General features: G+C 46.8%; 2 protein-coding genes and 1 pseudogene across 2 annotated transcripts in view; all 3 read right to left on the bottom strand.

The window, feature by feature from the left end:
• Positions 1–1437: 1437 nt before the first annotated feature.
• Positions 1438–8761, bottom strand: LOC148182396 (uncharacterized). Its single transcript, XM_088068666.1, has 2 exons — positions 8563–8761; positions 1438–3649 (listed from the first exon to the last, which is right to left on the bottom strand). The coding sequence occupies exon 2, from the start codon at positions 3100–3102 to the stop codon at positions 1669–1671; it is 1434 nt and encodes a 477-aa protein (XP_087924792.1). The 5' UTR covers positions 3103–3649; positions 8563–8761; the 3' UTR covers positions 1438–1668.
• Positions 3648–8548, bottom strand: LOC148182397 (endogenous retrovirus group K member 5 Gag polyprotein-like; annotated as a pseudogene).
• POLR3C (RNA polymerase III subunit C) overlaps positions 8559–10563 on the bottom strand; it is a 5212-nt gene continuing 3207 nt past the window's right edge. Inside the window, exon 9 of the mRNA XM_088068468.1 lies at positions 8559–8624. Within this exon, the coding sequence (XP_087924594.1) occupies positions 8559–8624 (66 nt within the window). The remainder of the gene's footprint in view (positions 8625–10563) is intronic.

The raw sequence follows: 10563 nt of genomic DNA, 5'->3' as shown, positions 1-10563 counted from the left end.
TGATGTCACAGAGAGGAAAAACCTGAGACTGCCACTGCACTGGTGTCACAGAGAGGTGTAGATTGGGCCTGTCACTGCTGTGATGTCACAGAGAGAAGAAAACTGAAGCTGTCACTGCTGTGACACTGCTGTGGCCTATCAGAGGGGATGAATTCAGACTTGTTTTTGATGTTATGTCACGGAGGGGAGAAAAGTGGCACTGTCAGCGCTGTGGTGTTCCAGAGAGGTATAAATTGGGCTTGTTCCATCTGGGGTGTGACAGCAAGGGTGAAATTTCGTCTGTCAGAGCTGTGACATCATCAAGGGTGGAAACTGGGTCTTTCACTGCTCTGGTGTCACAGAGAGGGGAAAACTGGGGCTATCACAGCTGTGGAGTCTCAGAGAAAGGAACACAGGTGTTATGACTTGTCTGTTGCCACAAAGGGGATGGAATTAGGGTTGTCATGGCTATGGTATCACAGAGAAGTTGGAATTGGTTCTGTCTCTGCTGTGATGTCACAGAGAGTAGAATAAGGGGTCTGTCACTGCTGTGGTGTTCCATCGAAGCTGAAATGAAGGCAGTCATGGCTGTGATGTCAGAGATAGAGGAAAACTGAGTCTGTCACTGCTGTGGTGTCCCAGAGAGTGGAAAACTGGAGTGATCACTGTTGTGCAGCCTCAGAGAAAGTTACACAGGTGCTATGACTTGTCTGCTGCTACACAGGGAATGGAATTGGGCTTGTTAGGGCTGTGGTATCACAGAGAGTCTTCAATTGGTTCTGTCATGACTGTGACGTCACAGAGAGGGGAATAATGGGTCCCTAATTGGTGTGATGTCACAGAGAGGAAAAACCTGAGACTGCCACTGCACTGGTGTCACAGAGAGGTGTAGATTGGGCCTGTCACTGCTGCGATGTCAAAGAGAGGGGAAACCGGGGCTGACACTGCTGCGGTGTTCCAAAGAGGATGAATTTGAGGCTGTCCTGACTGTGATGTCACAGACAGAGGAAACCTGAGTCTGTCACTGCTGTGATGTCACAGATAGAGAAAACCTGAGTCTGTCACCACTGTGGTGTCCCAGAGAGGGGAAAACTGGAGTGATCACAGTTGTGCAGTCCCAGAGAAAGTAACACAGGTGCTATGACTTGTGTGTTGGCACACAGGGAGTGGAATTGGGGTTGTTAGGGCTGTGGTATCACAGAGAGTCTTAAATTGGTTCTGTCATGACTGTGACATCACAGAAAGGGGAATACCGCGTCTGTCACCACTGTGGTGTCACAGAGAGGCGTAAATTGGACTTGTCACTGCAGTGATCTCCCAGAGAGAAGAAAACTGAGGCTGCCACTGCTGTGGCCTATCAGAGGGGATGAATTCAGATTTGTCTTTGATATTATGTCACGGATGCTGGGATTTGCCGGAGCCACGGAAGACAAGCCTCATGCTCTCATGGTCAGCAAGTGTCAGTTTATTGGAGTTTACACTATACAATATATAATGCTCATAATCAGCTCATACATATTGCAAAAGCTAAGCTCATGATTGGTCCACTAACATTGACGCACATTGTTCCTTGTGGTTAGCCTTGAAGTTACTAGTTCCCTATCTTCTATTGCAGATCCACATACTTGGCAGTTTCACATCCTGATAGTTGTTTCAGTTTGTCCTTAAGGACGTTCTGTCCTTGAGGCCTTATACTTTAACTAATCGGACAGCATCATGTCCTTTTGGTCTTAGCCATTCTTCAAACAAACTCTCTACACTTTCCCCGTTCTCTTTTAAGGCCATCATTGCTACTTGGTGTTTTTCAAACATTGACATTACCATTCGTTGCAAACATTGCATTAAATAGGGTAAAATAATCATGATGGCTAGGATTACAAGGAGAATAACTAACCCCATTTGCACCAGATTTTTCAACCACCCAGTAATGCCTAGGGACTGTAACCATCCGTCTATTCCCCATCCTTCTTCTATCCTCAAGTGTGTAGTCAACTCTTGTAACTTCTTGATTTGTGCATGTATGGAAACAGAATGATCTGATAAATTCATACAGCACATCCCTTCAAATTCATCACAACCATGTCCTTGTGCTAATAACAAAAAATCAATAGCAGCTCTATTCTGAAGCGTAGCGTGCCTGATTGAGTCTACATCTAGCAAAAGGTCAGACAAAGCCTGCGATGTGGTGTTAGCTTGTCTAGCAAGCCAACATCCCATTTTCCTCAATGTACTCAAGGCTTGTGCGGTCCCAATGCCGGGGACAAGGGACCCAAAAACTGTTTGCACTGGGCTCCAAAAGTCTGCTTTATCATCACAATCGTTGGCAAAGGCGTGGACAAACCTTTTCTCTCTATGCTTTTGGTATCGGTGCAGGATCATTGATGTGTTAGGTGTTAAGAGAGTTAATCGGCCTAGTGTGCATGGTCCACCTTCCATTCGTGAGGGGATTCCTGCCCAAGCTTGATCTCCACATATTAGGAACACACCGCTTGGCAGCCTAATAGGCGTGTTAGAGGATATGGAGATGTTCACTGTAGTATAGTTACACCATACTGAGTCATTTCTATAGATCGACAGAGATGAGTTAACACTTATGGGTAACGATCTATTGTGTCCCACTCCTCGAAAAACACTCGTCCAATTAAACTTCAAACAATCATCTGCTAATATAGATCCTAAAATCTCAAGCTCTTGCGGCTCAATAGCTAGTGGAGGAAAATGGGGCATAATTTGATCCCACTGATCTACATTATTCTGGGGATTAGTAGAGTTACAAAGGTGTGCTGCTAATGGACAAGGCCAATTATCTAGCGGAAGGCCTACAAGGCAGGTGGAAAAGGGGTTGCCTGGCGAGTTAAGAGCTAAACATATTGCTTCTTGACCAGTTTTGTTAGCTAGCGTAACCCAAACATTTTCTTTGGGTTGTGCTGGTACATAAACACAACTGGTCAACGGTAGCATCACAAGCACGAGTAAAAGCCATATCATAATGCTCTGTTGTTTAAGGGATTGCCTCATTTGATCAGCGGCAGTTTTGATGGGGCCCGCAACGTCGAGCGAAACGACGGCAGGTATGTTCCCAGCGATCTGGAGACACTTGCCAATTTCTCGGAATTCGGACATCTTTTCCACAAACAGTATCAAGTATTACGGAATTACTATCTGCGATGATACGATCTACTGTGTGCCTCACTCTCCAAACTAACTCCCTGAGATGTAGATCCTCCCTGTTCTCAATTCTTTGAACTGCGGTGCCAAATGGTTCTCCCACTAAATCAACTAATGCTCTCTGAGGGGAAGCCCTCTGCCACTCAAAAGAGCAAACAAGGCACCAATACCCTCGTCCAAGCGCACGCTGTGACAACCAAAGGGTCTTCCCACACCCGCCACACTTAAGTTTAACCCACGCACTGTGTTCAACTGAGTAACAATGAAAGCAATGCCTGGGGAGATAGCATAAATAATGATGATTCAAAGCTGGTAGCACAAAGTCCTCTATTTCACGTTCCGACTCAAACAGAATCCGGGTGCCGAATCTTTCCTCAATCCGTAGTAGGAGAGGTGAGATGGCCTTCTGAAGTCGGAGCGACCTTCACTTGTCTGGGCTGCTCACCGGGCGGCTCATCAGATATAGCAGCACGCGTCCACCTTCCGGGTATCCACTGTGGACCTGTAGGGGTGGAAACACACACATAGCCCCGTCCCCAATAAAGGACTTGAGCGGGATTCTGCCAGATGCCAGTCTTGGGGTCCCTATATTTGACAAATATAGGGGGCGAGGGCAATGGATCTCTTTGAAAGTGTACAGTAACGGGGGGTACGTCTCTATCCCCAAACAGACATAAATGGTTTAAAACAAACAGACTTCTTAGCAGTCTCTCCGCGGGGCTTTTGATGTCTGTGTATTTTTCTAAATAGCGCTTCAAGGTTCCATTGGCCCTTTCTATGACTGCTTGCCCTGTAGAGACATGTGGAATGCCTTTGGTGTGTTTGATACTCCAAAAGTCCATCAACTTTCTAAATCTCTGACTACAATATGCTGATCCATTATCTGTCTTTATGTTTCTGGGAATGCCCATTATAGCAATACAACTATTTAGATGTTTCTCAACATGCTTAGCTTGCTCTCCGGGCTGAGCCGTAGCCCAAATATAATGACTATAGGTGTCAACAGTAACATGAACATATTTTAGCTTGCCGAATGATGGTGCATGAGTAACGTCCATCTGCCACAGTTCATTGGGCAGCAATCCCTTTGGATTGACTCCCACGCTAAGTCCCATTCCTTGATTATGGTGACTGCAAACAGGGCAAGTCTTCACAATGGCTCGTGCTTCGCTGAGTGGTAACTGGAACTCACGGGCCAGTCCTTTTGCATTTTGATGGAAAATGTTATGACTTTCTTTTGCTGCTATGGTGCGTGGAAGAATGTTTTGCTGCTGCACCATTACTAATCTATCGGCTCTGGCATTCCCTTCTCCAAGACCTTCTTCCCATTTATGGCTACGAACGTGGATGATAGAATAAGGATGCTTTTGGGCTTGTAAAGTTCGTTGCAATTGCATAAACAGTTCAGCCAATAGAGGGTTGGTGACTTCTTTAACACTTGCATCCTCAATTCTTGATGCCACTCCGACGACATACATAGAATCAGAAACTACATTGACAGGCTCTTGGAATGTCTGAAATGCCCATATGACAGCTAAAAGTTCTAGGGTTTGTAAATTATCACGCAAAGTTGCTAGAATGATGTGGTGATACCATTGGCCGCTTCTGTTCCAAGTAACTGCAGCTTTCCTGGAGCGTTTTCCTGCATCTGTGAAAACTGTAACTGCATCTTGGATGGGTTGATTTTCTCTTAATGGTCTGGTAATCCATTGCCACTCTCCAAGCCAATGCAGAACCTTGGGAGCTAAGGGTCCTGTGGTGACACAACTGGGAGCTTGCAAAAGCGCCTCCGTAAGGTCTGCTGAATTAAGGAGAAACCAGTCAAGAGTTGCTTTTTCCATGGGTAACTGAATAATTGCGGGTTCTCTTCCACTCAGTTCAATCGTGCGCAGTCTGCCTTTAATGATTAAGGCCGCAAGCCGTTCAATTTTTTGGGTTATTGTTTTTCTTTGTTGCAACTGAGGACTAAGCCATTCCAAAACCCTTGTCTCCCCCGTTTTCTTTAACTGAGTTATGGCTCCCATGAGGTGATCTTTACTATTCCAGATAGTGAGGCTGACTGGGTAAGCTGGGTCGTAACGGCTAACGAATCCAGTGGAGATACACCACGATATGTCTTGCAGGGCGGCGAGCTGGGATGTCGTTAATGTTACTGGGGCGCAAGGATCCGTGCCCTTTAGCAATGGTCGCAAGGTATCTAATAACGTGTTAGGAATGCCGACAATCGGTTTGAGCCATTGAAGATCACCTAATAACTTCTGCACCTTGTGAAGAGTGGTTGGTACATCTTGGATAGTAAGCTTTTGCGGCCTTACTTGCCTTTCGGTAATAGTCCAGCCTAGGTATTTCCACGGTGGCTGCATCTGAAGTTTTTCCTCGGAGACTTTGAGACCATATTTCTGCAGCAGAGTTATAACAGCACGCACCTGCTCTGTCGTAAATGGAGACTTCTGAGCAAACAGTATATCATCCATGTAATGATAAATGATAGTGTCTGGCATCGCTCATCTAACAGGTTGTAGTGCTGTATCAACATACAACTTACACAAAGTGGGCGAATTTCGCATGCCCTGGGGCAGTGTCGTCCATTTGAATCGCTTGTCTGGTTCTCCTCTATTTAAGGAGGGTAAAGTGAATGCAAATCTTTTCGTATCCTGGGGATGTAATGGTATTGTGAAAAAACAGTCTTTCAAATCTACAATAAGGATGAGCCAATCTTGAGGTAGCATGGCCGGGTTGGGGAGGCCAGGTTGCAAGGCCCCCATGGGTTCCATTTGCTGATTAACCGCACGCAGATCTTGTAGGAGGTGATAATTGCCTGACTTCTTCTTGATGACAAAAACAGGCGTGTTCCAGGGACTTGTGGAAGGTTTGAGATGTTTTAGTTGCAATTGTTCTGCCACTAAGCGATGTGCTTGTTCAAGATTTTCCCTTTTTAAGGGCCATTGCTTAACTACCACAGGTGTATCGGAAATCCATGTCAATGGTAGAGGGAATGTCCAAGCAATGGCCGTCATGATAAAGGGGAGTCTGTGAGTACGTATCCCAATTGCGACAAAACATCTCTTCCAATAATGCAGTCAACCTCCGGTGGGAGCGGGGTAAGTGAAAAAATAGCCGTTGCTTGTTTTCCTTCGATTTCTGCGGTGATCAAAGGGGAACGTTTAGCAAGTCGGATTCCTCCTATACCGGAGACTGTAGTGCTTGCTGATAAAAGAGGCCACATTTTAGGATATTTACCAGTGTCAATGATACAAGTATCTGCTCCGGTATCTAGCAAGGCCTTTTCAAGGGTAACGGTCTGCCCTTGATAACGGAGATGGCATGCTTTCTTTGGTCGCGTGGCAAGGTCAATAACAGGCAGAGCAATGTCCCCTGAGGAACCAAGGCATTTTGTCCGACGTGGTTCAGTAGATCGAGGTGGTATACCAGCGGTCAAGTGTGGTAGAGGTACAAACTGCGCAATTCTTTGTCCTTTTAGAATGGTAAGTGGGGGAAACTGGGTACTAACGATGATAAAGAGTTCTCCTTCAGTATCAGCATCAACTACCCCTGGCTCGATGGAAAGGCCTAAAACGGAACCTGAGGAGCGGCCTAATATCAGTCCTCCAGTTGGTTGTCCATTAACAATCAATGGTCCATAGATACCAGTAGGAATAGTATGTGGACCATTACTGTAGAGTGTGGTGTCTACTGCTGCTGCCAGGTCCAATCCGAGGCTGCCGGAGGTTGCTGGCAGAAGTTGACCGCTTGGCTGTCGGAGGCAGGGGCTACTTGTGTCTCCGCGCGGCCTGTTTTCGCGCTGGCTCTCGAGTTTCCCGGCCCCCGGCGGCAGGCATTGTTGTTATGAGTGCTGGATTGACATTTTCCGCACCAGACTCCCGACGCATTGCATTCGCGGCGGATGTGTCCCGTTCATCCACATCTGAAGCATTTCATTCTTCCTCCTGCACCGGGGCGCTGCTGCAGTGTCGCCGCTTGGAGGGGTGCAAGGGCAGCTAAGACCTGACTCTGGGCTGCTAGAGTTTGTTCTTTAAAGGCCTGTGCCTGGTGCTGCAGTCCTTCTCCTATTTTTTGCAGAGCTTCTACCATAAACACTTGAGTGCCGCTTGGCATGGCTGCAGCCTTATCTAACAAGTCTTGGACATTCCAATTTCCTGGTGCTGTGGCTATTGAAGATCGAGTTGTAGCATTTCCATTCTGTAATATACACTGTTTAACTAACGTGTCTTGCATATGCTCAGCTATACCTGCCTTGGCCAGGGCTTCAATAATTTTGTCCACAAAGGAGCCAAGGGCTTCATCTCTACCTTGCTTAATCCCCATATACATGGGGATACCCCCGGGTGCCCTGATCTTATCCATAGCTCTTTTTGCAACTGCCATAGCTTCTCTCAGTTTCTCTCCCCCCAAGGCCGCCTGTTGCTCTAAACGAATATGGGCTCCATTGCCCATAAGTTCATCTACAGTGAGCCCTGTGAGGGGATCACCAGCGGGGCGAGGAAGTGCAGCACTTGCAGCTGCCTCCTCCCTCCATCAAGTCTCAAACATAAGTCTCTGATGAGGGGTATATATGAGACGAGCCATGCCTCTAATGTCAGCGGGCAGCAGGACGTCTGAATTAAATAGATACTCAATCATCTGTTTCGCAGGCTCACTCGTGACTCCAAATTGTGCCACCATTGATCGTAATTGAGACAAAAGTTTCCAATCGAGCTGTGTAACTTCGGCTCGCTGGCCCCCCCCCTGCAAAGGGTGAAATATCACAGGGAAAGCAAGTGGGGAGGCTATTTGCTCCTGAGCTGCCGCCGCCAATTCCGTATCTCCCTCTTGCAGACCCTGCCATGCCAGCGCCGCCCATGCCTCACGCCTGCCTTGTGCCATAGCCTCCGCGAGGTCTGATAAGGCCCCGGGGAACGGCTCCGTGGCTGCGGCGTTAGATAGTGCACCCGAAAGAATGGGCGGCGGGAGCGGCGGGTGATCCGAGGGGACAGGGGGTACAGAGGGAGTCGCAGACTCCCTAGAATCTGGCGGGGGCAGATCAACAGAAGCAAATATCGGTGGATTCGGAGCTGAAGGGTCGATATAAGCCTTATTGCGATCTTGCGCCACATGGGCATTATCGGCAGCTCACTTTTCTGCCTGACACATGAGTAACTCATTCTGCACAATCTTCCATAATTTGCTCATCTTTTTTGCTACTTTGTCATCTTCTAAAACTAACTCCCAAAGGCGATCACCATACCTACGCCACTCATGTAGTTCATGGACTGAGTGAGGGTTAGTGAAAAACCCATAGGAAACAGCATGGGTCAACAGGAGAGGTAAATCTTTCTCTAAATCTAAACCCTTAATGTCCCGCCTCTTCAAGAAGGCGGTGAAAAGATCATACGCCGCTTGCCTGTCCATACTCACCGGTACCGTCGCAACCCCCCAGGCGTCGGCAGCGCGTAGCGGCAGGGCCCACCGATGTGGCGCTCAGGGCGACAAAGCGCCATCCAAGGGACCCGTCCCCAACGCAGCTCTGAGGAGGAAAGGGAAAGGCTGTTCGGGCGCCAGATGTCGGGATTTGCCGGAGCCGCGGAAGACAAGCCTCATGCTCTCATGGTCAGCAAGTCTCAGTTTATTGGAGTTTACACTATACAATATATAATGCTCATAATCAGCTCATACATATTGCAAAAGCTAAGCTCATGATTGGTCCACTAACATTGACGCACATTGTTCCTTGTAGTTAGCCTTGAAGTTACTAGTTCCCTATCTTCTATTGCAGATCCACATACTTGGCAGTTTCACATCCTGATAGTTGTTTCAGTTTGTCCTTAAGGACGTTCTGTCCTTGAGGCCTTATACTTTAACTAATCGGACAGTATCATGTCCTTTTGGTCTTAGCCATTCTTCAAACAAACTCTCTACACTTAAAAGGAAAAAAAAGAAATTTTATTGACAAACTACAATAAGAACACCAGAATAAACTTCCAGAAAAACCTTTTCATCCCCTGTCTACCCACTATTCCCTTGTTCACATGACAAAAGAGACAAAAACTTTGGAACTTTGATGGTTAAAACAGTCCCAATTCTTGCTACAGTCTTTTCACCAGTCTTTATAGAGAAACAGAAGTTTCTTCCTGTTAATTTATGGAGTTTCTCACAAGAAAAACTATTTTTGTTATAGTTTTCCATTGCTCTAATGTTAGCTGCCCAGAGCTGCTGTTATTAGAGCCCACTCCTCCCATTTTCACATCACTCTCAAGTGTGTATGGGCCATGAGTCTAGGGATGGGACTTTTATGGATAAGTTATTCAAAGGCAAAAAGTCTTCTTCATCTGTTTCTGTGAGCTTCACTAGAAAACAGTTTTCTCATTGCCTCTCAAGGCTTCAAATCTTCCAGCACTTCACTGTACCATAATTACTCTACTTTTTTACTCAAAATTTACACTTTGAACACTCTATTCCTCCCTATTTACTGTCATGAATTAAAGGAGTGTTTTCAAGACCTTATTGTCCATTTCCATAGATTTAACAGAAAGATATTTCAGCTTAATTAAAGCATCTTCTTAATTCTCTACCTTTTCTGAAGCTTCTTTTCTTTCCTGTCACTGGTAGTTTATAAAGTCTCTTTTCATGTTGATCACTCTCTTTTTCTCTGTCTGGATAAAAAGATTAATCTGCAAGTCTCATCTGGGTAATGAAAGAGTTAAAATCTTGCCCAGGCTGTTGTAGGTAGTTCTGTGGCCCCGGCCGGTGCAGGAGCTGGAGCCGTCTGCGATGGAAAGTGCCTCATGGCTGCTCTGGAGAGTGTAGTCGCTGCGCCCAGCTCGCTGCAGGTCCAGAGCCTCTCTCCTCCTTCACTCAGCAGTTTCTAGTGAATATAGTTACAGCAAAAAACCTGCAGCCGAGCCAGAGATCGGCTCGCCCCGGCCCGGCCGGAGCCCGGAGAAAACTTTTTCCGCAGGGCCCGCATCTCCTGGCTGGGAGACGCTGGGCCCAGCCCAGTCCCTGCCCGGCCGCATGGCCTGGGCAGGGAACTGGAGGCCTGGAGCTCCGCCACCCTTCCCAGCCAGGAAAAAAAGAGAACAAAGAGAGCTCTGGTTTTACACTACAAGGTAGGGTTCACAAGTTGATCACACTTTTCAATGGCCTAAACTGCTGTCAGTTCTCAGCAATGACTGATAATTGGTCAGGAGAAAAGACTCCAGGCAGTTCCCAGCAACTTAAACTTTCTTAAAGAAAAACTCCACATAAACTCCACTTAAAGGCAACTCCATGACACTGTGACATCACATCAGAGATAGAACCAATTGAAGACTCTCTGGGATACCACAGCCCTAACAAGCCCAATTCCATTCCCTGTGTGGCAACAGACAAGTCATAGCACCTGTGTTACTTTCTCTGGGGCTGCACAACAGTGATCAC

This window comes from Pseudopodoces humilis, chromosome 31 (genome assembly GCF_049639895.1).
Source record: "Pseudopodoces humilis isolate 2021_Gansu_Grassland_sample_001 chromosome 31, ASM4963989v1, whole genome shotgun sequence".
NCBI classification, from domain to species: domain Eukaryota; kingdom Metazoa; phylum Chordata; class Aves; order Passeriformes; family Paridae; genus Pseudopodoces; species Pseudopodoces humilis.
The sequence above is the reverse complement of the archived record's forward strand: the minus strand, read 5'-3'. Positions and strand labels throughout refer to the sequence as shown.

Bases quoted from the DNA above. Each gene is read 5' to 3' on its own strand.
- LOC148182396 (XM_088068666.1), bottom strand. From the start codon at position 3,102: ATGTCCGAATTCCGAGAAATTGGCAAGTGTCTCCAGATCGCTGGGAAC.